The 26,695-nt window shown below is 39.4% G+C and overlaps 1 protein-coding gene across 1 annotated transcript in view; it reads right to left on the reverse strand.

The window, feature by feature from the left end:
* The window catches only part of LOC148360832 (myosin-10-like), a 51,389-nt gene that overhangs the window by 6,298 nt on the left and 18,396 nt on the right, over nucleotides 1-26,695 (reverse strand). The window contains exons 5-44 of the mRNA XM_088341746.1: nucleotides 26,312-26,414; nucleotides 26,112-26,141; nucleotides 25,665-25,682; nucleotides 22,380-22,472; nucleotides 22,154-22,217; nucleotides 21,965-22,063; nucleotides 21,629-21,772; nucleotides 21,308-21,403; nucleotides 20,313-20,431; nucleotides 19,516-19,668; nucleotides 19,221-19,394; nucleotides 18,978-19,151; nucleotides 17,804-17,918; nucleotides 17,602-17,664; nucleotides 14,718-14,911; nucleotides 14,526-14,647; nucleotides 14,386-14,455; nucleotides 14,144-14,304; nucleotides 13,042-13,150; nucleotides 12,828-12,959; nucleotides 12,540-12,746; nucleotides 12,327-12,464; nucleotides 11,824-11,947; nucleotides 11,311-11,482; nucleotides 10,291-10,503; nucleotides 10,063-10,207; nucleotides 9,747-9,953; nucleotides 9,540-9,644; nucleotides 9,114-9,266; nucleotides 8,795-9,043; nucleotides 8,490-8,702; nucleotides 6,825-7,037; nucleotides 6,604-6,765; nucleotides 6,417-6,545; nucleotides 4,363-4,451; nucleotides 4,167-4,290; nucleotides 3,036-3,125; nucleotides 2,831-2,949; nucleotides 2,663-2,771; nucleotides 12-184 (exon numbers count right to left, since the gene is read on the reverse strand). Coding sequence (XP_088197872.1) covers nucleotides 12-184; nucleotides 2,663-2,771; nucleotides 2,831-2,949; nucleotides 3,036-3,125; nucleotides 4,167-4,290; nucleotides 4,363-4,451; nucleotides 6,417-6,545; nucleotides 6,604-6,765; nucleotides 6,825-7,037; nucleotides 8,490-8,702; nucleotides 8,795-9,043; nucleotides 9,114-9,266; nucleotides 9,540-9,644; nucleotides 9,747-9,953; nucleotides 10,063-10,207; nucleotides 10,291-10,503; nucleotides 11,311-11,482; nucleotides 11,824-11,947; nucleotides 12,327-12,464; nucleotides 12,540-12,746; nucleotides 12,828-12,959; nucleotides 13,042-13,150; nucleotides 14,144-14,304; nucleotides 14,386-14,455; nucleotides 14,526-14,647; nucleotides 14,718-14,911; nucleotides 17,602-17,664; nucleotides 17,804-17,918; nucleotides 18,978-19,151; nucleotides 19,221-19,394; nucleotides 19,516-19,668; nucleotides 20,313-20,431; nucleotides 21,308-21,403; nucleotides 21,629-21,772; nucleotides 21,965-22,063; nucleotides 22,154-22,217; nucleotides 22,380-22,472; nucleotides 25,665-25,682; nucleotides 26,112-26,141; nucleotides 26,312-26,414 — 5,367 coding nt within the window. The remainder of the gene's footprint in view (nucleotides 1-11; nucleotides 185-2,662; nucleotides 2,772-2,830; nucleotides 2,950-3,035; nucleotides 3,126-4,166; nucleotides 4,291-4,362; nucleotides 4,452-6,416; nucleotides 6,546-6,603; nucleotides 6,766-6,824; nucleotides 7,038-8,489; nucleotides 8,703-8,794; nucleotides 9,044-9,113; nucleotides 9,267-9,539; nucleotides 9,645-9,746; nucleotides 9,954-10,062; nucleotides 10,208-10,290; nucleotides 10,504-11,310; nucleotides 11,483-11,823; nucleotides 11,948-12,326; nucleotides 12,465-12,539; nucleotides 12,747-12,827; nucleotides 12,960-13,041; nucleotides 13,151-14,143; nucleotides 14,305-14,385; nucleotides 14,456-14,525; nucleotides 14,648-14,717; nucleotides 14,912-17,601; nucleotides 17,665-17,803; nucleotides 17,919-18,977; nucleotides 19,152-19,220; nucleotides 19,395-19,515; nucleotides 19,669-20,312; nucleotides 20,432-21,307; nucleotides 21,404-21,628; nucleotides 21,773-21,964; nucleotides 22,064-22,153; nucleotides 22,218-22,379; nucleotides 22,473-25,664; nucleotides 25,683-26,111; nucleotides 26,142-26,311; nucleotides 26,415-26,695) is intronic.

A 26,695-nucleotide genomic window follows, 5' to 3' on the forward strand; every position in this document is an offset into this window, starting at 1 on the left:
ATGTAGTTTACCTGAGTCTGCTCTTGAGACTGCTGATCTCGCGGCTGAGGCCTTCGCTGGCTTCGCTGGCGTCGTCCAGCTCTCGCTGCAGCTTCCTTCGTGACGCGTTGGCCTTGGTGGCTTCTTCTTCCGCCTCTTCCAACTGACGCTTCAGCTGCTTCATCCGCGAGTTGCTTTTGTCCATCTGCACGTATTGATGCATTGCATATACACAGAAAATACATCAACGCTCCTTTAAGCCAGTGCTCACGCAGTCAAAAAGGAATGCAATTACAGTGGAACCTTGGTTTTTGAACGCCTCTCAGTTCGAACAAATCCGACCGAAAATTTCGAGAAATTCTTGCTTCGCTGTTCGGTCAAAAAATCGTAGTGCGTACGCTAGGATGAGATGCTGAGCGGCATACGGGTGTTTTAGCCCCTTATTATGCCTCTGAAGAAAGTCAGTGCAAGCAGCAATGTTGCTACAGGTGAAAAAAGAAAAGTAGTGCGTACAACTATTGCATTTAAGAAAGAAATAATAGCCAAATATGAAGGGGGTGTGCGAGTGCCTTCTGTTAACCACCACAAAGGTAAGAAATCCTATTCATAAGATTACGATAACGCGAACGTACGATTAGCCTGGGTTACCTTTAAGTTTACGTTTAACATTCAGGGTGTTGGAATGGAGCCCAACATTGAGGGTGTTGGAACGGAGCCCCTTTTCCAATGAACCGCTCACCACTTGTTGTGGAGACCCGGGTGCTAAATGACTTGTAAACGACCTGATGTTTTTATTTTTACACGTTCATGTTAGGAGAATCTTTCGTACGGAAGATTACTATAACGCGAACGTACGATGACCCTGGGTTAGCTTTATGTTTACGTTAAACATTCAAGGTAAACATTCAGGGTGTTGGAACGATTCACATTATTTTTAATGGGAAAAATGATTTCGGTGATCGAACAAATCGGTTTTCGAACAGGGTTCTGGAACGGATTATGGTCGAGAACCGAGGTTCCACTGTACTGTATTTTCTCGACTACAAGGTGCATCCCCCAAAAAATTGTTTTTTGTCCTATATTTTCCATACGCAAGACGCACCCTACTACAAGGCGCTATAGTGGGAACGTCAACAAAACAGTCTGATAGTTCTGTCAAACTCATGAACCCCTTAACATTCCGACGGCTCGCAAAGATGCAAACAGATGTACGGACACACACGTATGGACACGATGTCACCAATCACTAAAATGCGTCATTCCACATATCATTAGGAAGGTTTCTATTTTTTTTTTGCTGGCAACTGTGTGGACAGCAAATAATTTCATTGTGAAGGAAAACGTGATTCTTTACTGTGCATATGACAATAAACACTTTGAATTGAATTGAATTTAAAAATAGACTCATAACAGAAACATCGAGATCAGTCTGAAACAAGACACTGGGAAAATATAAAGCTCACCAAAGTTGTCTTGCAGCCATCACATTCAATAATAATACGCAACTATGGTCCTCTTACATCCCTGAGTGTAGTAAATCCAACCGTGTAAAATACTTATGTATTCCAAAACATGCAATAATGCCGACAAATAAAATAAAAAAATCAGCCGAAAAGCATATCTGCATCGAAGGACGTTGCTTGTTGCTAGCTGTCTGTTTAGCCCTATAATTCCTGTTTAGATATAGACTAGTAAATGTTTTTTTCTCCATGCCGTAGAGCAACCTAACATGTGATTCACATCTTTTTCGTCCAATCGCAGGCTTTGTTTTCCACCGCTTTAGCATATGTGCCTGTAAATGCTAAAAAGGACCCGCCTCCTTTACCCCCAAATAACTTTAGCCAATAGTGACCGATTCAAATAATGATTGACACATTAGTGAGAAATGAAACGGAGGTGTATATATATCCCAGCATACACCGCGCACTATTTCGCCTACGGGGGGAAATCTAATCGGCGGCTGTTTGCCTTACTTGCAAGACCTTGCGATTCAATATTAATCCATATAGAATGTGCACTGTATTATAAGGCGCATGGTCAGCTTTTGAACAAAAATAAAGGCCTCTAGGTGCGCCTTATAGTCGTGAAAATACGGTACTTTTCTCTGTCAACTAAAACAAAAAAAAACACAAGTATTTCTTGCACAAGATATTGTGCCTCGTACACATTACCTGGCACAGCTTTTAGCCACGGCGAAAAACGTTCGTCATACAGCCACTTCTCATTAAATGTACAGTTAACCATAGTCCAAAGTAAAGGTCTCTGTCAGAAGTTGCTATGTGTATTGTAGGTGAACCTAAGACATGTGTCTTCTCTGAAAGGCCTGACTGAAACCACATCACCGTTGATAATTCCGTTATCGTGGTCACGCGATGTTGCCGCCAAAGTAAATTGGTGAATTATTTAAAAAGACATGATGAATGATACTGAATCTTTCGAGTTCAAACAAATCAATATTATTAATCTGTTTACATTTTAAACACTTTAGAAAGTTGGATTTAAGACATTTTAAGGGCCAATCAAAGCCTTATTTTTAGAATAATTAATTCAATGCCTATTAAGAGTTTTTAAGAATACGCGGGAACCCTGCTAGTGCTACAGAGATCCAACCAACCATTATAAAAATAACCCAACAATGTCTGAAGCACGTATGGCTTTCCATCTGAAACTCATTGGGTCTCACCTGTTCCTTGTACTGATCGGCATGACGCCGCTCGTCCTCTACCTGCATCATCACCTCCTTCAGCTTTTTCTCCGTGCGTCGGACGACCTTATTGGCCGCAGCTCTCTCCCTGAAAAGAAAGGTGAGAAGGATTCTTGGAGATTTGCTTTGGAGAATGTCAGCACCTACTTTGTTTCCTGCTCCAGCTGCTCCTCCAGTTGAAGTATTTTGGCTTCCAGCGCCGTGATGGAAGCCTTAAACTTGGACTTGACGGAACCTTCTAGTTCTGCTAGCTTGGCTTTCAGCTCCTGGGTGGTACAAATGATATTGTTCAAGGGATGTTGCCTGATAGTTTATATGAGCCGACTTAAGGAGTTGAAGGTGTCTTTGGGACCTTGTTCTGACGCTCCATCTGTTGCCGAGCGTTCTCGCACTTCTGGGAGGCGCCGCGCTCTGCAGCCAGCTCTGTGCTTAGCGTCTCCACCTTTGGGAAGTTGGCAAGTCTCAACTTATATGAGGAAGTATTATAAGCCGGTTTTTCAATTCATCATTAAGGGCGCAAGGCAGAAAAGACACTTGTGTCTTCGACATTTTTCTGTCGAATCAAGCAATGTCTTTTTGTATGATAATAAGTTTGATCTTTTACGCCGAAAAAGCGCCTTCTTCATGTTACTTGAGAACAAGTCTTATCTTCTTCTACTTCAATTATCATCATGTGCTTTTACGTAAAAACTAGTCTTCTTGAAATAAAACTAGCATCGTCTAAGAGGAAACACACATATTGTCTTTGTAAAGTACTGTAAGAATTTCTTTGTCTACCGCGAGGAAAAAAAAATCAAATCAAAATTGATTTGGGTATTACTTGAACGACAAATAATTGCTCAAAGTGCTGTATAAAAATACATTTACCATAAGAATATATCCACAACAAAACACCTCCGCCCAAACAACCAGAATGGTTCAAATAAAAATGTAAAGGCACAGACAAACCACTGAAGTCAAGGGCCCCGAAGAAGGCTCACCCACACTGATAAGAATGGGAACAATAATAAAATAGAGTCTTCTTCTATGTCAAAGACTATTGTGTTCCTCTTATATAAGAGTATGGTCGCCTTCAAATTCTATAAAAAGAACATGTAAAATATTTTTCGAATCAAGTACTAGCATCGTCTTCTTCATTGAGAACAATCTTTTCTATCTTTTCCTGGTACGCTAAATATCAGCATCTTCATCTTCTACAGCTATAAATACCATAGGCCACAAGAATGTGGCTTATACTTGAGTGAGCTCTTTGCATAGCTTGTTTCCACCTGTATGTTTATTTTACACAACGACTTTTGAGCTAAAATTCAACGGTAATGGTGATATCTGACAAGCTCTGACATTAGGACCATGGCTACTTTGTAAAATGAAGACTCCATGTTTATTTTTAGTCCAATTTTACATACAGCTTTACTGTATGTCATTACTTATTGATGATACTTAGGTGAATGAGCATCAAGTAGTAATATTATGTTGAGTGTACCTGCATGGTGCTCTTCCTAAAGCGCTCGTTCAGCAGCTCCGTGTTGCCCTGTTCCTCCTCCAGCTCTTCTTCCAGCTGAGCAATCTGAGCCTCCAGCCGCCTCTTTTCCTCAAGCAGCATGGATCTAAAAAACACACAGATGTAAGAAAACTTCGCAGTAGGTGAAAATTTAAGAAAGAAATGGCATCACACTGACTTCCCAGAAGTGCTGTTGGACATTTCGTCTGCCAGTTCGTCCCGCTCCTGTTCGGCGTGCCGTCGTGCTCTCTCGGATGCGGCGTGGTCCTAAGAGACATTAAGAGCAGGGTTTGCACACTCTTTTCATAGCTAAATTCAAGGACTTTTCAAACACTAAAGGCCAATTTTTCAGTTTTTTCCCGGTAACCTCAAAGGAAGGAATCCAGCGCCGATCAGAATGATTTTTTTAATTGACTTAGATGACTAAATACTTTGTGCTATTTTTATCGGTTCACATCTATGATCTATGAAGTTTTTATGTCAATGGGCTGCAATAAACTGACATGAATTCTGCCATTCTGCTTCAATAATTCATGCGCAGCTTGGCTAAGTCACACTTGTTTACAAACACAGAAAGGAAGAAAGTCAGCTATGTATAAAAAGCAGACAAACGAGACAAATTCTGATTCATTATAATGATAATGATTGCCCGGAACACCTCCCGAGGGAGACGTCCAGGAGGCATCTTTATCAGATGCCCGAGCCTCCTCTCAATGCAGAGGAGCAGTGTCTCTACATAGAGTCCCTCCCTGATGACTGAGCTTCTCACCTTATCTCCAAGGGAGAATCCAGACACCCTGCGGAGGAAACTAATTTTAGCCACTTGTACCCGGGATGATGTTCTTTTGGTCATAACCCACAGTTCATGACCATAGGTGAGGGTGGGAACGTAGATCGACCGGTAGATCGAGCGCTTTGCCTTTCGGCTCAGCTCCCTCTTCACCAAGATGTAAATGCTAAAAAGGACCCGCCTCCTTTACCCCCAAATAACTTTAGCCAATAGTGACCGATTCAAATAATGATTGACACATTAGTTAGGAAATGAAACGGAGGTGTATATATATCCCAGCACAGGGTCCGAATGACGGCAGATGCTTCACCGACCCGTCTGTCGATCTCTCGTTCCATCCTACCCTCACTCGTGAACAAGACCCCCAAGATACTTGAACTCCTCCACGTGGGGCAAGATCTCATCCCTAACCCGGAGGGAGCATGCCACTCTTTTTCGGCTGAGTACCATGGTCTCGGATTTAGAGATCCTGATCCTCATCCCGGGCGCTTTACACTCGGCTGCGAATCGCCCTGGGAACACCTCGGGATCCCGTCGGATGAGCTGGAGGAAGTGGCTGGGGCTAGGGACGTCTGGGCTTCCCTGTTAAAGCTGCTGCCCCCGCGACCCGACCCCGGATAAGCGGAAGACAATGGATGGATTGCAGACAGAATTCAATCTTTCAATCTTAGAGACTGCTCATCTTTTTCTTTTCTGTTTTACTTATTTTAATTTATATTTGACATGTTTTTTCAGAGGATGTGTCTTAATTAGTAAAAATAGAATGTTTTTTGCATTTTATCATTTACTGTATTTATAGCACTGAAGAGTTAATATTTAAAAATTTTGATTTTATTATTTTGCACTTTCAAGGATATTGTGTTATTGTTCGACTTTAAATCTGTTCAGTGTGTAAAAAGCTAAAATGGTTTTGTACGTTCCAAATTTTGATTTTATATTTCATGTGTTTTGCAGGGGTGCCCTGCAAAACATGTGAGATTGCCAACTTATTACTAAATTACTCAACCGTTTGGTGCATAATGTTTTCTTTTTATTTAGAATATGTCAATTGAAAAAAATAAGTTTGGGAGCGGACCCAAAAGAGCCGGTTTTCTAAATAAAGCTGTCCTCTTGGGTGCGACCAGTAGGGGCTGATGACACTTCAAATGACAACGCCATAATGACAAGCCACTAAAGTTGTGTCGGCGTCATATTCATGTACTTTAAAACAAGTAAATTGTTTGTTGCGTAGTCTATAGAGTCAGACACCCAAAAAAATGGCAATGGCAATAATTTCAAGCATTTTTAAGCACTTCATCCAAAATTCAAGCATTTTCCTGGATTTCAATCATCCGTACTAAACCCTGTAAGGGGCTTTAAGCTTTGTTTTGGGATTGGTTAGTTGAGTTTTAGATGGAGTCTAGCAAGCATCTCTGAAGCTTACAGTATGTTTTTTCCCTTACCTCTTGTAGTTGTAAAATCTCAGCTTCAAGGCTCTTGAGCTTCTTCTCGTTTTCTTTGGACTGGGCAAAGATCTCATCTCTAGAAGACCGCGCTTCCTCCAGCTCCCTCTGATAGTCTTTCATCTGAGCCTGAGAAAATTGAGATGGTTAAATCCAATCAGGACGCTGTTAGCATGGGTTTGTGTACCTGTAGTTTCTTTAATTGTTTCATGGCCTCATCCCTGCCTTTGTTGGCAGCTTCTATTTGTCCCTCCAGCTCGTTGAGGTCCATTTCCAGCTTTTTCTTGGCAGCCACAGCCAGCGTCCTCTGCTTTCTCTCATCTTCTAACTCGACCTCCATTTCGCGTACCTGCTCAGAGCACATTTCAGTCCAGAAACAGCTTAAATACTTGATTTATATCAACCAACCTGTTTGACCAGCGCCCTCTTCTTCTCATCGCCCTGCTCATCCTTGGCCAGCAAGTCCCGATCGAATTGGGCCTTCATGGCCTGCATGTTGACCTCTAAACGAAGTTTGGCGTCCTCTGTGGCCTGCAGCTCATCCTCAAGCTCCTCAAGCTGGGTTCGCATCTCCTCCACTTGCTGCTCCAGCGTACGCTTGGATTTCTCCAGCTCATGGACCTGTAAGCAACATCAGCATCATTACTTTAGTTTCAAGTGTTGTGATTATCCTTAACCCAGTAAGACCCAGCATTGTATATATACAATATTTGATTTTTTACAAAATGTGTTAGAAATGTTTTTGTTGTTAATGACTTTCTTTGCATTAATATTGTCGTTGGGTGCTATTGTTCAGACTCACAATTATTAGTGGGAAATTTGCATAATAGCCCAGTCCACAGGTTTTAAAGTTTCACTTTCTGTAAAACCGTCGCTAAACAATAACACTTTGTTACCTTGGACTGGATTCATCATATCTAGGGAAGTGTAGTTATATTCTCGTAAAACGCGGGTCAGGAACCTTTTTGACCCAAAGAGCCATAAAATAAAAAATGTTAAGAGTTTTTTTTTTTTGAAAGAGCAACACCATATACAACCAGACACTGAACATTGAGCCTACAACGCAAAAAGGGGTGATTTGCTGTGCCATGCAACAATTCATCAGCAGAGAGGCCAGACAGCATATACTGGTTTACCCTCTCCGTATGATATGCAATATCAGTCATTCTGAACTGACCTTCGCCATTCACATCTATTCCTAGCACAGACTTTTGCATCCATTAAATTAATCGACCTCACTCAACCCATCTATCCAACCATATTTGGAAACTTATCTCATTCTATTTCCTACCACTTTTGCACTACATATTGAATTAGTCAAATGACCTCATCCATTCTTTCTGTATGTCCAAATCATCTCAGAACATTTTCACCAACCCTCTCACTAACCACACCAGTTCTTCTCCTTACACCCTCATTCCTTAACCTATCCAGTCATGTCACTCTACACATACTACGCATCTCAAACCATATGTACTCAGGAAAAAAGCCATATATGGTTCGCGAAACATAGGTTCATACAACTTCACCAAAACAGCTTTTTTGTGTTTCAATCTCCACATGCCTCCTATAACACAATTTGAATGTTTAAAAATGTTCTTGATTATCTATATCTGGGCCTTGCATGGCTAAAACGAGCAAAATGATATAATTTTACCCATTTTAAGGATTAAATACCATGGTAACATGAGAGAGATAATGTTATCTATCCAGTCATTTCCATTCCATTTTTATTTTACTGTATCTTTTTGATTTATTCTTTTGGAAAAATATAATACTCTAAACGAGGAAAATTGTCTGACGAGTAAAATTATTCCGCTCAAAGATATTTTTTTTACTAAAACGAGAGTAAAAATACATTTTTGTGTTATTGAGGAAAAAAAAAATCTTGTATGATCATCAGATACTTTTTCTTTTTTGAAGTATTTATAGTACTTCACAATGACAAGGAACCTCAGTGAAGCACTAGTTTTGGAGCTCCTTGGCTGAAAAATTAAATTGTTTTACCATATGTGCATTGGTAAAAGAAACGTTGCAAAACCCCAAATCCCTTTTATATAAATGCACACTCACATTCTTTCCTACGTCATCCTTTGAACTCATGAGGTCCTCCATTTCTGCACGGAGCTGCTTGTTGAACCTCTCCAACTCTTCTTTGGCCTCTAGCGCCTCTTCCAAAGCTCTGGCCATGGACAAGGACTTGGTATCCTTCTCCCTGGCTTCTGCCTCTGCTCGGTCACGCTCCTCAGCGTACCGAGCTGAAATGGTCTTTTCCTCCGCAAGCATCTGTTGCATTCAAGCATAACATGGCCGTCACATTCTGTGGGGTAGACAATGCAAGGCTGTTTTTTTACACGGTGCATGTTAAAATTGACAACCTGATCAAATTTCTTCTGTTTCTTCTCCAAATTGGACACTATCTGTCTTTGATGATCCAGGTCCACCGTTAGGTCATCCAGCTCCTGCTGTAGTCTATTTTTTGTCTTCTCCATCTTGTCCATGGCCATGGCTTTTTCTTCCAAACGCTGGCTAGTGAGCTCCACGTCTTTCTGAAGTTTTCTTTTCACCTCTTCAAGGCCTTCCATAGCGCCCACGTCCTCCTCCAGCTTTTTCTTAGTCTCAAGTAGCTACAGGAAGTGAAGTGAAGACAGTGAAAGCAATATTCATATGCTAGGAACGTTCCCTTGCTCCTCATACCTGAGCTTGGGCCGCCTGCAGTTGTTTCTCGAGGTTGCGTCGAGACTCCTCTTCCTCCTCTTGCTGCTCAATTAAGTTGTTCTTCTCGTCCTCCAGCTGACGCACTCGACTGCTGAGGTTTAGTTTCTGACGTGTCTCCTCCTGCAGTAACTCCTGCAGCACACAACAACACAAATTGTAAAATTGCAGCCATTGAAGTTTGCTGCCTTGAAAGTGACGAAATATTGTACCTTGACTTTAAACATTGAGGATTTAGCTGTCACTTAAATATTTTGGTGATCATTCTAAATATTTCATAGTGCTTGCTCTACATTTGACACCGAAATGGTAGTCCCATTTAGTTCTATAAAAATCTTGCTTGTTGCATTGCAAGGTTTGGCCTGATACTGGTGATGTGGTGCAGGTGTATGGAGCAGCATTCCATACCTGTGCATCCTGCAGCTGACTCGCTAGGCCATCAGCATCCTTGGTCAGTTTGATGCCCTTTTTTTCTGCCTCCTCCAACAAGGCTGACACATTGTCCAGCTCAATCTAAAAGAGGACAAGAAATGGACTGAAAAACAGAATACTGGAAAAAGTATATATTTATTGAGGAACTGCATTTTTAAGAAAAGTTTTGTCGACAAAGCCTACCTGCAGCTTGTGTGAACGGTCGGCCATTTCACCCTTGGTTCGCTCCATCTCAGTGTTTCTGGCTGTGAACTCCTGCATTATCGACTCTAGCTTCTTTCTCTTGTGTTCAGACTCAGACTTGGTCTGCTGCAGTATCTTCACCTCACAGACCAACTCTTTGTTGTCATTTTCCAGACACTGCTTGTTCTTTTCCAAATTGGACTTAAACTGCATAAAACAAACATTTTAAGTGCCGTCCTGAGAATGTCTAAAGTTTTCCTTATTGGCCATCTTGACTGGGCCAATGATATTCTAGCCACCTTTTGAGAAAACTCACTCTCTTAGCCTGATCCAGTTGTTCAGACAGTTCCTCTAGTGCAGCGGCATGTCTCTGCCTCATGTCCTGAATCTGAGCATCATGGTTTTTGCTTTCCTCTTCAATGGCTTTCTTCAGCTCCGCCACTTCTTGTTCTCGCTTGGTTCTTTTGTTAGGGAAACACCACAAAAAAGAACAATGTTAAAACGACAGTTTTTTTTCTTTGTATGGTAGAGTAGTACTGAGCACCTGAGTTCCTGCTGGGCGGCAGTGGTGTCCAACGTGTCCTCAAGCTCAGTTTTCAGTGCCTCAAGTTCCTCGCTCAGGTCTCGCTTCAATTTTTCAGCTTTACTTCTACACATTTTTTCTGCCTCGAGGTCCTCCTGGAGCTCGGCCAATTGGGCCTGTAGCTCCCGGATTTGCTTGAGTGCGTTGTTTTTCTGTAGCGTCTCCTCATCAGTCCTGATAGAAGGAGGACATGGTAAGAGTAATCCAAATGGTCTTTATTTATATGGAGCTTCTAAACTCACTGAAGATTTCCTAGAGCGCTTTACAAAGTGCTTCACACTTAAACATTCACACACACATTCACTCATCCATAGCCAGAGGCAGACAGGCAATGTGCCTACCTGCCTATCAGGGGCTCAGTGTCTTGCCCAAGCACACTTTGACATATAACTCAGAGGAGTTATAAAAGCTACTGCCGCCTTAAATGTATATTCTATTCATTAATGATTGCAATGAATTCTTATCTAAACTCTGCTTTGGTACAATGCCAGGGGGGAAACCTGCATTATCAAATAAGTGTGGAATGAGGGACAGTTGAATCCCCTTGCATTAGGTGTGTGTATGTGTTCAGTGTACCCTAGCTGATAAAGAACAGCAAGCACTCAGTTGACATGCTCAGCATTTATCTCCGAGCTGTCTTTGTTGTCACATCTATTTGGGGCCTAGCTGGAGGCTCACTGAGGTTGCCATGCAGATGGATCAAACACCACAGAGGAAGAGTGTTGGTGTAGGACGACATGAAAAGTGGAAAGTCACTCAACTGCATGCAATGCCACACATCTAAACCAGATCATTTTCAATTGCAGCTCTAAACTTTAAGAGTTGTAGAATGACACACATGTTTTAAAGAATGACATTTATTTTGAGACTAAATTGTGAAAGTGCATTGCACATCCTTTCACAGCCATTGAGAGCTGTGGACATCAAATATGCATTGTAATCCAAAGAGCTGGCAGCGAATGACATGAAATGCAATCATACCTGGCCAAAGAAGCCTGCAGCTCCTCTTCTTTCTTAGCCAACTGGATCTTCAATTCCTCAATCTGCGCCTGAAGCTCAGCAATCTGATCTTGCAGATCTGTCGTCTCAGCGTCCAGCTTGCGTTTTGCCTTCTCCAGCTCTTGACGTGTTTTTTCTTCCTTTTTTAGACGCTCTGTGGGAATACAAACAAACATTTGATGCATGAAATGCCAAAGCAGATAAGTACATTTTAAATAATGTTAATACAACCTGACAACACACAAACATAACTGTACACCATATCATTGGTAGTGAGGCTGCGGACAGAAGAGTTGATAGCATGCCACTAACGCATTGCTGCTCATCATTGAACTATTGCAGTAAATTTTTGGTTTGTTATCCCCATGCACTTCTATCTTTCCTAGAGCTGGTAAATCTCCCTATCCACTATTCTGTCCTTATCTACTCTGCTGGTTATATGATTATATATATACATTATTGTATATGATTATATACGTGCTAGAGCTTCCTTACCCTCCAGATCCACCATCATCATTTCCTGTTTGTTTTTGAGCTTGCCAAGGTTCTTTGCTTTCTCCTCTTCTTCTGTCAATATCACGGTTACTTCATTAATCCGGTCCTCCAGCAGCTTCTTCTCCTGTTCAGTAAAAAAAAAAAGCATTAGGACTAGGTCCTTCCTAATTGTGTAGCTGGTGCCATCAATATTCTACTTAAGATTTCAAATTTACCTGACTTGTTTAACCTGAATGCCCATTTTGCACATCTGGTTAGCTACTCCTCTTGCACTATCGGCACTATGGTATGGTAAAATACTATACGTAGCCATAACACAATACAACTTTTACTTATATCTGTACATTCGAGGAACCTGTGCGGGTCAGATGTATCGACATTTCGTTCTGTATACACGTGTACTAGAATGACAATAAAGTAGATCTGAATCTGAATCTGAAAAAGCTCCCAGCTATGGGGATCCAATTAAAAAGTGATTTTCAATGATTTAAAGTTTCTCTCACCTTGTGGAATTTAGTATTTTGGTCCTCAAGCAACACAATGTCTTCTTCTAATTTCTTGATCTTTGCCTCAGCTGTCACTTTGTCGAGTTGGAGCTTCTGTCGTGCGGTTTCCTCTTCGTCAAGCTGCTCCTCGAGATCCTGCACAGATAACATGATGATCACAATCAAACAATTGCATGCATGATAAAAAAAAAATACAGAAACGCAAAGAACCTGAATGTGTGACTGCATCTTTTTCTTCTCATTCTGCAGACTCTGGTTCCTTTCCTCCTCTTCTTCCACCCGAGATTCCAAGTCATGGAGGATCTCCTCTAGCTCTTGCTTCCTGGAAGCCAGACGAGCTCTCATCTCTTCGGCTTCTGCAAACAGCTCAGTCTCTGCTTGAAGTTGCTCTGCTAGGATGGTCTTTTCCTCAACGAGCTGCCACACGAAAGTTATTACTTTTTCTTAAAATATATTGGAACAATTGTAAAATGTTTTCAAAGCAGAAAACACTTCAACCTGTTGGTGTTTTCTCTCCATATCCACAAGCTCGTTTTCCACCATCAGCTGTCTCTCTTTCACTTTGATCAGCTCCTCATCTTTGGCTTGCATCTCCTCTTCTTGTCTGGTCACCTGCAGAAGAGGCTTCACCTGACAGTAGACAAAATGATTTGGTGTAAAATGTACTGTCCTAACAGGTGCTGTAATTGTGAGATTGTCTTGGTTACCTTACCTTTGTAAAAAGCCTCCACCACTGCCAGTGGCGTAGTTTCAGATATGCAGCACAGTTCCTCTGGAGAACTTTCAGGGCACTTAGCTGTTGCTGTTTTTTGGAAAAGGCCCTATTAAAGAAACAAATTAGATCATTATCTACTGCATCGTACAGTACACTGCCAAGGATAATAGTCATTTAGAAGACACTAAAGGTGCTTTTCCAAGACATGGTTCCAGCTCGCCTTGCCACGGGTACCAAGTACTTTTCCAAGTATCCTTTTCCATTACAAAGTTGTACCCAAGGTATTGTGGCTTGACGGTATCCCTATGCACGGGCGACATACTCCCTCCTTGGTCAAATTTGTGACCTACATTGCATCAAATTGGTTTATTTTCCATATAAACAATACAAAAAAAATACATTTAAAAAGTGTGAGCATAAATATTTTTAGATGTCACATACGGCGTACACGATTTGAAATGATTAAAAAACGTATCAAATCGGGGCAAATATTTTTGTAGGGGTGTAATATATTTACGGATGTGTGTCTGGGGCCATAAAATCAAATTACAATAGGAATATGTGGTTATGAATGCATATACAGTCATTTTTGTTTGGATGTTGTAGCAACACTTTGTCTAGGCAAAAGAAAATGGGCAAAGCAGAACATGAAAATCCTGATGCAGTCTTCGGATGGCCCTAAGTGCTATAACAAATTATTGCAATTGAAATAAAAATTTTGATCTGTAACTTGAGAGACTCGTCATTATGGTTTTTAATATCACTGGCTATAGCATTTCAATTACCAGTACCTTAAAAAAACAATTTGACAACAACAAAAGCAACACTTATATGTAAAAAGATTTATTCATGTTTTGTTTACACAAAATTGGAATAGTAAAAATAGATTTGTGCACAGAAGATTATTTGGCCGGCTGCTATATTGTCACAGTGAATGAACACACATGCAAATAGTAGCTGTCGCGTCAGAATCAGAATTATCTTCCTTATTATTTTATTTCAACAACGAAATTACTGTTGCACTCCATTAGGGCAAAGACATACAATAAAATATATAATACATACTTTCGATTTAATAACAGTGTATAATGCTACTCACTTGCGTGCCAAATATCCTCGGCACACAGACTGGAAGTAAATGATGATGTCTGTGATCTTCAGATCACGCTCCTCCTCCAAGTGAGCTAGAACACCAGTTCTGAAGAAGATCTTACTCTGCCCAATGCGAAACAGGTTGGGGTCGAGCTCAAGGGCGTGAATCTGGAAATGTGATGTATAAAATCGTTACTAAGGCTTCATAGTAAAATAACTAACCATTGCACTTTGGGAGAAACTCATTACCATTCTCTCGCAAGCTTGTTTGCCATCCATGAAACCCTTGGGAATAGCGTTGGGAGTGAGGATCTCATATCTGTCAGCAGAAGAGAACAGAAATAAATCACTACTAAGTGTGATCATAAAAAAAATAGATTGTACTTCACCTCTGTCTGAACTCTTGGAAGACAATGCGATTAGGGAAGCCCTGTCTGCAGATGCGGATCCCCTCCAGAACGCCATTACACCTTAATTGGTCCAGAACCAGATGAGGCTCCAGTTTACCTGCCTAGAGGGGGGAAAAACAAGTGAGAATGCAACCAATAGATCCATTAGGTTGACTTGACGGATTAATTTACTCTTTTTTCGTGGTTTGGGATGATACAGCGGACAAAGTTGGGGTTTGTGTTTCTCAGTGTGGCCATGAGTTTGGTGAGCGACTCCTTGTAAAGCTGACCCACTGTCCTAAACATCCCCTTCTTGGTTTTGTAGGTGGCACCGAAGGCCGTCTCGTTCATGCCTGCCACCTGGTCCAGGCCCACTATTCGATCCACTGAGGTGGGCGGAAATGGGCAAGAGTGGTTAGGACTGTATGACTAGACAATGTGAAGAGAGCAACTGTGACTAATGTGGTGATGTCATTGCAACAAGGCCCAATGCAAATGAATGACAGGAACACTACATGTGACAGGAAGAGAGCAGCAGACACACAAACTGGAACCCTTAGTCTTGGAAGAAGACTAACATTTATCCATATGGATTTTGGAAACTTGCATTAGATAAAACAATCAATATTTTAAAAAGTACAGTTGATGCAAGGCTAAAAGTAATGTCCCAACAGTAATATATCTGCACACACCATGCATAAACAATAACAATTTAAATTGATGTTCACAAAGTTTCAAATACAAGTTAATCATGTTTTATTTTCGTTGTTGAATATGATGATGGTATCCATGTTAGCAATTAGCATTTAGCTAGAGCTTTTGATGGTTTGCATATTAGCATTTAGATAAAAAAATCTTTATCCTCAGCATGTTAACTAGTAAACTAGTGTCTGTGCACAATAATGAACCAAATGACTTTGATAATCAACAAAGACGTTGAGAGCGTGATGTTGAATTTTAGCCATTAATCTTTGGTTTGAGAAAGTGTGAGAGCTGGAATAGTGTTTAAAAATAAATAATCTGACATTTTTCGTCCGCAGTTTTGGAAAGCGATGCACGGAAGGAAAAAAGGCTACAGTTGGATTTGAAAAACCTTAACGACCCACAAAGATATACAGTACTTGAGTGCTATAACACATCCAGTTTTATGCTGCTTTACTTTCAAATAAGATTACTGCAGTGTTGGAGAAACATTACATTTTCATCATGTACATTCTAACCTGCTGCGGCCAGGGGGTCAAAATGAGAGTCGACCCCATTGACACAATTCTCATCATTGTTGAGATGTGATTAAAATAAAATTTATATACCATATCTTACCATTTAAAAACATAGTATCAAAGAGCAGAAATATGATAATAAACTCCTTTTAAACTGTGCGTATGTTTCGTAAATGAGAAAATTGTGCAACTTCTAGTCTGAAAAACATTTGATTTAGTCAACACCAAAAATATTCAAATTTTCCCATTTTGATACAATGCCATGTCTAAACAACACTATCCAGTTGTCTTGTTGTTAAATGTGAGCTGCAGAATTTGAACTGGTTTCCAATTTAAGCCAAGAGTAAAAGGTTGAGAAATTTGTCGTGCTTGTCCTCATCATTTGACAATCTGTAACCAGTCCGTACAGCACTGGTCAGAACCTTTTTGACCCAAAGAGCTATAATAGCAAAATGTTTGTATTTTTAGAGAGCCATACCATACATTTTAAAATTCAGCAAAACCGCCAAATTTCCTCTTCAGACAAAAGCTAATTTTCAGCGCATTTTATTTCACTGTGACGTTAGATGATGTGATAAAAAATCATCAAATGAGAATAATGCCTGTGTTCGATATCAACAAATACTGTATACCACTTTAAAGTACCTCCCATAGTTACATCATTTACATCATCATTTCCATTAGTTATATCATTGATGCTCATTTTGACCTTCATTTTCTTCATTAATAGTGGTTTCAAAACAAGGTGCAAGAAAAGTTCTTTTGTAAATATGTCACAAAAGACTACAAGTAAAAATTTTATGGATGTATATCCTTTCAGCGCAGTGAGCGCATATGAGAGAGAGAGAAGAGTGTGTTGGATGAGCATAGCACCACTCACCCAATTAAATTGTTCTATGTGACGAGCTAGCGTTTTGGGTTAATAACATTTTACTTAGGGTTTTTATCATATAGTGTCTCAACAGTGAACATACATCATTTAATGAGCTTCCATAAAAAGGATTCTTTAGCGGTGTACAGCCAAAACAGGGTCTGTTTAGCTTGACCGTAAACTATAGGTAAGACGGAACCCTTAGCCATGACAAGGAAACTTTAGCAATGCACGCGCCCAATTTGATGCTGAGCTTATCAGAATGCTACATAGATTTTCACAGGTATTTTTCATCTAATCACTGAGCCATATGTACTCATGAAGAGAGCCATATATGGCTTGTGAGCCATTGGTTCCCGAATATTGCGGTACAGTATAACATTCTGCCTGATCAGCCAAAAAGTGCTAAAACAACTATCTTGTGACCTAACAATGGGTGAATTACAGTCACAAGGCTTTAATTGGGTCGCAGAGTGCTGGCTGTGTGAACCCTACCACATTCAGCTCATCACCAACACAAACACCACAAACGGCATCTGGTTTCAATTAGCCGCTACTGGGGAAAAGACGGATAAAGAAATAGGATTGAACATTACCTCAGAGGACACCTTGATTTACTTAATTGATTGTTATCATACTTGAGAAACAGCAATACTACCTAACCGTGAACAACTGGACTAAAAGCTTGGTTTAGGAAATGACAACCACAAAAACTATATGAGCGTATAAAACACACTCTTTCAACTAAATGCAGCTAGCTAGGTCTAGCCAGGTTTGAGGCTTAGTAGTACTGCTTCTGGCCAAGACACAAAGCCATGCAGCCTGAAAGCAAATGGCAACAACTCTCTGAAGCATGACACATATATCCGTCAGATCTGGGCTAAAATATACCGTCACTTCAACCTTCTTTTTTGCCATTTGAGCATGATTTAATCGCAATGCAACTACTATTTTGGCCCAGGTCTGCCATGCCACTACAATTCACCTGCTGGCTCATCCAGACTAGTGACATTGTCATAGAATGAAGCCCTTTGAATGGTCTGAATCTCTATAACACAGAGACAGAGAGGGGAGCAGGGATGTTAAATCAGCTCAATGCAGCAGACCCATAAAGTGAAGTCAAGAGCTTGAAAGGCGAATTGTTCGGAAGTATTAGTTGCTCTTTTTTATAGCTTGAAATAACTCACCATCTTTCCACAACTCTGCCACAAATTTGTCAGTAGACTGATGAAGAAGTGTGGCCACGTTGTCGTTGAGAGGATCCATGTTCTTCATTAACCACTCGTCTGCTTTGTAGTCCACCTAAGGGAGGACGCCATAGTTGAGTACAGGTTAAATATTTTTTTTAACACATTTTACCCCAGAGGACAAAAAGATAACTTGCCCATGCTAAAAAGGAGATGAAATTCAAAGAAATGTTATTTAAAGCGATATTAAAATGCTTAAGGTAATTCAAATCTTTAGGATGAGACGATTTAGTGAAGGGCTCACCAATGTAGTGCCTGCAGGCACCAGGTAGCCCTGAAAATAGCTCACCAATGATTGGTGTTGGGCGATTGCAATTTTCTAGGAAATTTGTTTCTTAATGGCATGACAAACCATTGGCATGATTGATGTCTTTAAAAATTTGATCAATTCTTCCCAAGTTCTTAAGAAAATTAGCTTACCACTCTAAGACGCAAATGACTCTATGCCTTTATAAAGCCAGATATTTTAATGGTTGACTGCGCCTATTTTAATCCTACTCCTATTTACAACATAGTAACAACTGATAAGTTATTTTAGAAATGTATAGCAAACTGGTAGCCCTTTGCGTTATTCAGTAGGAAAAAAGTAGCTCAACTTTAAATCAGTCAGTGATCCCTGATCTAGTGTATGTAGTTAACAGGCATACTTTTTGACATTGCCAGGAAAGACCTCGGATGGCTGTCATGCACATATCTTAGTAAACTCCTCAGTTCACACCAGATCATTTAGATCGTGCATAACATTTGGCAATGTGATGCTTTTGCATTCTTTCCACCCACCGCACATAATTGCAAATCTTTGCGGTTTTCAACGATAGTTGTGTGAGACGAAGTCCCCGTAATGCTAAGCAGATGTTCTTCTTAGCAGGTCTTTCTATGTGTGATGGATTCTCTGTTCTGTTGCATAATGCCAAAAGCAGTAATTCCATTCCAAGTTCTACCACAGGAGAAGCTTGCATCAGAGCAGCTCTGACCAGAACCATCTTTCCATTTGTAATTATGGACAAAATAAATACTAAAGGTCCTACAAGGTATCAGAAAAATATGCTGGCCTTCAAAAAAAGGGGAAGACTCCAAAAGCATATTTATTGCATGATTACTTTATTTTACGCACCTTGCCAGCATAGTGGATTATGCAAAAGTCGGCTTTGTCTTTCAGTTGCCGGGGTTTCTGGAATTTGGTATGTGTTCCCTGTTCCTGGATTAGCTTGTCCACAAAGGTCTTGTCTGTGGCCTTGGGGAACCAGCACTCCTCATCCAGCAGAGCTAACACTCCTGGAGGGTTTGCCTGGAAGAAAAGCAACATGATTTAAATTGTTCACAATAATTAATGTTACGATTGCATTTTACAACTGACCGGCCTCTCAATGAGGTCGATGCAAGGCTGCAGGTCAAGTCCAAAGTCAATAAAGCTCCACTCAATTCCTTCCCTCTGGTATTCTTCCTGCTCAAGGATGAACATGGTGTGGTTGAAGAGCTGCTGTAACTTTTCGTTGGTATAGTTGATGCAAAGCTGCTCGAACGAATTAAGCTGTTAAAAAAGAAGCATAAGCCATTAATATTGCTTGAAATGCACTGGGCAACACAAGGATAACGACTTTAATAACGGCAACAAATGAGCCAGGCATCCATAAGCAGGAAAGGTGTCATACCTGGAAAATCTCAAAGCCAGCAATGTCCAGAATCCCAATGAAAGATGCTCCTTGTCTTTTGGTCCTGTCCAGAGCTTTGTTAATGCGATGGACCAGCCAACGGAAAAGACGCTCGTATGTTGCTTTGGCTAGGGCCTCCACAGCAAAGTCAGCCTAGTGCAACGACAAGTGTCAAGATAATAGAAAAGTTTATAATTCCATTAATAGTGATTTATTTTTTATGGACATAACAGCAATTTATGAAAAGAGAAACTTGGATTTTTTTGCACAATGTAACATTGATTGAGTTCTGACAGCATGGTAAAGTAATCTTGTGCAGAATGCTAACGGAAGCCATCACCGCATACATTTGTAACAGTATACATTTGCACTAAACAATAATTTCCTTTACTTCAACTCAAGGTTAAATCCTTCGATAGGTGTTGCAGTTTTGTTTGAAAATATCACATGTAATAATCAAAATAGGTTCAAAATTGAATTATCAATTACTGTACTTAATTCGCTATTTAGCATCACAGATGACATCAAATAAAAAGGAAGATGAGAGGAATTTGAAGAATATTTATTTGTCTTAGATGGATCAATGAAAATATATTATGTTTGTAACAACACTAATTTGCTCCAAGATATCATCTGAAGAGACAAACAAAGTACAAAAAAATGTGCTGTAATCCATGGGTAACAACTATTTGAGGACATTTTTACGTGGATATTTTACTAATCCCCCCCTAAATAAGTGACTTACTGTCGCAAGACAGTAAAGAAATAAACAACAGTATAGGTCACCAAAAACAGACCTGTTCTTTGGTTTGGGCTTTCTGGACATAGTCTCTCCCCACTTTGATTCTTGGAGAAAGAATGGCCCTGGTGAATTCCATGACATTCAAGCCCAACAGGTGGCACAGCTTTTGAGCGGCTGCATAAAATAATGAAAGTCAGAGGGGGAATGGGGGCACGAAGAGGGGGCGAGAATCTATTATTGACATAAATTCAAGTTCTTCCTGAAATATTGTAGCAGGTTTTTCCATTTGTATATAATTAAATGGAACCATCTGAATCTCATTGAAAGCCTAAAAAGCTGTCCCTATCAGATGGAAAGCCTCTTTTAGAAATAACATTCCTTAGTCTTGGATGAATGAGTCACATTAGAAAATATTTTGCCAAGCTGCAGCATTGACATTCATGTGTCTCCCAATCGCCCTCATATGAAAAAAAAAGCACAGATATGCAAAGCCATATGTGACGGAACGGAGCCCAATTTCCTCCTAGGTGTAAATCTTCAGAATGATGTGCGTTAATAGTAGGCTGACGAGGTTCAAGAAAAGAGAGTCCATAATCCTCCTAGTGTAAAAGGAAGCTTAAAAATACAGTGAGAGGAAGACAAACAACGTCTAGGTTATAAATCAGATGTGTGCTTTTATGTATAGAATTACTTAATTTACTATAAATGCCTTGACATCATTTTTGATTAGGGTAAAATGTTAGGTCTCTTACCCAATTAAGAGTTTCAATTCCCAGCTGTTTTACTCATGTGTGTGTGAATATATTTTAATTTAAATCAATGTGCACATTGGACAAATGTTTAATGAAATAATAATATGGGTTCGGTTAAAAATATATATTACTGAATTTTGAACAAAAGTTTCAAATGTGACGGGTTGGAAAACAGGCATCATAAAACTTTAAAGACCTGTATGAAACTGTGAATTAAATTGAATACATGCAAATCGGGAAACCTGACCATAAAATCTACAATTATTTAATAAGCCATGGGCATTTTAATTTTTTTCACCTGTATTATCGGGCATTGAGGCCTGGTCGGTGTTACGTTCCTTCTTAAAGATAATGTTCCCAAACTGAAGAACCGAGGACACCACTTTCAACATTGCTAGGAAAACGAGAAACCAGAAGAAATAAGACACTTTTTAAACATAGCATGATGAGCAAGGTCAAAATATGGCGCGAAGGAATGATCATTCCATACACATTGTCAACATGGCCTTGAAATTCAAGGCAGGTAAACGTCATATAATATTTATTCTGTTATACTGTATTGTTACATTTTTCTTGTATAACTTCTATGCAGAGTCCATGGTCACCAATGGAAACATACCTAAAATCTCTTCATGAGAGAAACTCATAATATGCATGGCCTCCATGGTTTCATGGAAGTTGTCCTTATCCTGCTGGCCCGGAATTGTAATGTTGCCATTGGACAGGAATCGGTAGTTGTTAAACCCTTCCAAAAGCAGGTCAGCTAAGGACAGAAAAACACAACTCTAAAAATCACAATTTTACGTCTCTCAATTTTACACACTCACACAAGCATGCTTTTGTGTGACAAGATAATGAACCTCTAAAAACAAATTGCTAACTGTATTATATAAAATAAATCATCACATGATTTAGCCATAAAATGTAAACATAATAGCAGGGAATCCATACTCACATTTGAGATGTTCTCCGGCTCCACACAAAAGCTGGTAAAAAATATGGAAGGTGCGTTCATCTTTGGCTTGGCGGATAGCTCTGGATTTCTCCAATAAATCTAACATTCAATAGGTCAAGGGAAAATACAATACTTTCAAAGATTTGATATCCTCTCCTCCAGTATGATTATTTAATTAAAAAAGGATACATGTTTCAATATTGGCCCCAACAATATATCCAGTGACATCAAAGTTAATGCGGATGAATTTCCCCTGTAACAGAAAATAGATGCTTCAAAAGGGTATACGGTATTCTCATCAATTTCTAACATGCGGTTGCTGAGAAGTAGCTAAATAATTTGGAACCCACCAACATATTGATCACCCACTGTTGTCAACTAGAATTCATTCTGAAAATATTAAAATTGCACTCACAAAACGTGAAGAGTTGTCATTTTTCACTGTCTTCGCATTTCCAAACGATTCGAGAATAGGATTAGCTTGTAAAAGTTGACGTTCCAGTTCACCCTGCAGAAGGAAAAAAAACAAGCATGTTAAGACTATTATTAAACAATAAAAGAAAAAAATGAGAAAGTATTTGTATTTAAATAATGGCTGCCCCCAGAAAACCAAAAGCAAACAAAACCCCCATACAAAGTTTCATGCAGACACATGGGAAACATCTGGAGCTCATGGATTTTATACAAACAAGACAGACACACTGATTAAGTGTAAGCAGATGAAACAAAGTTGGATACATGACAGAAGTAAGGACAAAAAGGACAGAAACTAATAAACGACGAACACTAAATGCACATCGTTGTGTTTAACGTCGGTTCAGATTTGACAATCAGCATACTGCAGAGTATAGGCGAGCTATGGTTATTTAACTTAACAAAATTACCAAACGTTATCAGACCTTTGGCATAGAATTAAGAAAAAATGGACTAAAAATAACCTATAACAAAAATAACATTCAAAATAAAACGAACTAACCTAAGAATAAGTTGCAGTCGCCTTTATTTTCCCATTTTTCAGAAAAATAAATAATAATTTTGAAATCCAATTAACCTGAAAACAAAGTAATTATAAAAAACTGAGGGTTGTTGACATAAAGCTCGGTTTTATAAAATGCAAAACAACGTGGTAATAATCGTTGGCCTTTTTTCTCTTGAGCTTTTCATTTTACATTTTTTCATTGGGGCACACCTTTAGTATGTATCATATTGATGAAGTGATTGGAAAATGATTAACTTGGAAAAGTTTATTTTTGCCACTCTTGCAGAGAAAAACTGATTTTTCTATTAAGCAGGCAGTCAAATTAGACACTTTTGAGAAGCTAAATAAATATGCTACTAATGCAGTGGTTTAAACATGTGGCACTTTTAGTGCTTCCATCTGAAGCATTTAAACATTTTAAGCTAAATCCTGACCAGATAAATACCAAATGCATAGGGAGAAGTTTTTTTTCAGAGAAAGTTTCTCCTTATTTTGAGGGGAAAATTTTAAAAATAAGTTACAGAAATACATGTGGTCCATTTTCCCCTACAACGATAAAGACCGAGGGCTCAGCAGTGAGAGCATGTGATGTCACACTTGGAAGGAGAATTCATACTTTTTAATTTAGTCTGTGAGCAGCTGGACTGAAGTAGAACAAACTTAAATCTTGTACAAGTTCAGTTATCTGTTTTTATTTTAGGCAGTAATTATGATGTGAATTGGAAACTGCCACTTAAATGTGTTTGCACTTTGGCTCACACAAAAAAAGCTACCAAAAACAATCACACAGAAAATACAAGCCGATTACAAAGCCCAGAGGGGGTCTACATTAGCTGACCCACATTTCTGATGCAATAGAAGTTAGTAGTGTGTCTGAGTCTAGCCGGCTTCCCCAAGTGATTCTAATTGTTGCACAGCTGCTAATAAATTAAAAGCTACTCTTTCTGAGGCCTTTTAATTATTGTATCATTTCCAGCGTTACGCTGCTTAGCTACAACTTTGTGTCTCCCTGCACACAGACATTTTTGGCAGATCGCAAAGAAGACTGGACAGCTTGAAAAGAATCAAAGAGGATCAGTCAAACTGCTCCACTAAAGCTTTCCAGTTGAGGATGTGTACTCGGTGGTCAAACATCTGCTGTGTAGGTCAGAAATTATTTCAAGCAAAAGGCAACTACAAACAAAGTATCTAAATCTGGTCAGGACCAAACTAATGTGGGGGAACTGCACTGAGTTCATCCAGGAATAATGCGTACCACTCTTGTTAATAAAACACCCTGAATACAGAGTGTCCTTAGTTTTATGATCAGAGTTCTTTTCCCATGATAGCCACAGTTCATGACTTTTGGCTAGCATACTTTTTTTAAAAAAAAACATAAAAGCTCAATACAGTGGTGTCCTGAGATCCAAGCGACCAGACTTTGTGCGTTTTTGGGCGAGGGTACAAGCCAGAGTAGTGTGTCTACGATAATAGTGTTTCTTTTCAATGAAAAACATTCAACTTTGCCATTGGAAGACCGTTAACTTCCTGCAAATGATAATTGCTGAAGCCATAGATAGAATAACAATGTTAGTGTTTTGAGGTTTAAAGCAGGTGAACAATAGTCACCTATTATTTATTATTAATCCTTTAAAAAATAAAAAAGACTAATAATAGCATGTTCTCTTATGTCCATGTGGTAAGAAAATTACAGGATATTGTTTTGTGTTACTACTTTGATCATAGAACAAAAAATACTCGTAAATCAAGAATTCACTGTATTTACCAATGTAGCAGGGGCATTCTTATAAGTTAAATGGGGTAGCTTATTGACATGGGCCTATTTTTATAACATAGACATTTGGTAAAGAAGAAACCATTGGTTTTAGCAAGTTCTATTTCTTTTAAACAAGTTATAGTTAAGAATTGTAAGAACAGACCTGCGGACGACGTAGGTTCTCTTTGGAGCTGACTAGGACATATTTTTTTTCAATAATCTTTCTTTAATCATATTCTGTAGTTTTGCCTACTTCACACATACTGCTCATCTCCCCTCTGACCGCCACAAAGCAGAAAAAAAATATAATTGGAGGGAGTAAACCTCAAGGAGGCAACCAGTTCACTCTGCAAGCAGCCAAATCAAAAACTGAGTAGTTAAAAAGGTTAAAGACAGAGTATGGGCATTTATTGACTGTCAAACCGTTAATTGGCCCATGCCTATTAACATATTAGTTTCCAGACCTTTATAGTGAAACCTAAAAAGGTAAAACATCTTTTTGATATTTGTTTCATGGCAATACAAGTTCATTGCTATAATGTTGATTTGAATGTTAGAATCAATCTTGCAAGGCCCTCTAAACAAGAATATCAAATGAGTAAGGGCATCCCAATGTGTTGTCGCACTGAGACAAATGTTAAAAATATGGGACTATTAAACAATTCAACTTTTGAGGTTCCACTGTAAATTCGGATGATAAATGCTGCAAAAGCCCAACAGCTTAATAAAGCGGCCAACCAAGTGAGATTGCTGCAAACCCTGTGCGTACAGGTGAGGCTGCACTTAAAATAAAGCGCAACCACTGCATGTGAAAGGATGTGGATAAAAAGCATCTACAGTCCAACTTAAAAGCACTAATAGTCTCTCTAGGAGCAAAGTGTAGATGGAAGTAGAGTAGGTAAAGCCACCACCTCCCTTGATTTTGTAAGTAAGGTGAGTCAGGTGAAAGGCTACATTCTACTCACATAAAAGAGGCCTCCGCTCTGTAGGACATGAGGGGAGTCGAGTGTTATTGTCACAATTAGTCAACAGTTACAATAAGATCATGATTTAACAAAAATGAAGACTCCTAACACAGCTGACAATGAAACTAATAACTAATGGATGAGACATTTGAAATTTGAACCCAAAACAATTCCTATAACAAAAAAGACAAGTGATATAACTTTACATAAAGGCACATTCACAAAAATGTATGTGCTGTACATGACACACGATCATGAGAGCCATTTTACTAAAAAAGTACTTACAATTGAATTTTGCGTCTGACGGTAAAAAAAAAAACGTGTATACTGTGAGTTTCTTTGAAAAAACATGTTTCAATTCATCACAGTATCAAGGACAAAATACCAATTTTGTTTTCATACATGCATGTAAAGAAAATGAGCGTATAAGGAAAAATAGAAACTTGCCTGGAGCTTCACTGGTTTAGGTGATTCTGGCTGTTTTTTTATTTAACAAATGAACAAATTGCAGAGTGTTAGATGACACACATGAATCAGGTGTCCAAAGTCAATAAAGACAACTCTCTAACAATTACAAAACCCAAACAAGAAAGGGCAACCCAAACATTGCTGCCGTCGAGTTGCAATATTGTGCAGGTAATACTCACAGGAATGTTGTGGTCTTTCCTTCCTTTGTGGGAGGAGGCAACGTGTGCCAGGTACTGAATCACCTTTTTCGTGTTCTCAGTTTTACCAGCTCCAGACTCCCCACTGTGCAAGAACAAAAGTTCATAGCAGATTTAGAACAAGCTTTGGGGAAGCCCCTGTCCTGGAATGAACTAGAAATGCATACTACTGCCAATTCAAAAAAGGGAAAAAAAATTGACTTTTTCAGACCCTTTCAAAGAGATGCTATACTCCTGTCAGCAAGTTCAAAAACACACTAGGCCGTTCAGTACCAGTATAAATGTGTGTCATTTGCCTAGCTTAGTGCCTTGTGGTTTTGTTAATGTGGAGCTGGCGTTTTGCTGCTCCCTTTGCGGTGTTGAAAA

Source organism: Urocampus carinirostris, chromosome 8, assembly GCF_059441175.1.
Source record: "Urocampus carinirostris isolate Australia breed hairy pipefish chromosome 8, RoL_Ucar_1.0, whole genome shotgun sequence".
NCBI classification, from domain to species: Eukaryota; Metazoa; Chordata; class Actinopteri; order Syngnathiformes; family Syngnathidae; genus Urocampus; species Urocampus carinirostris.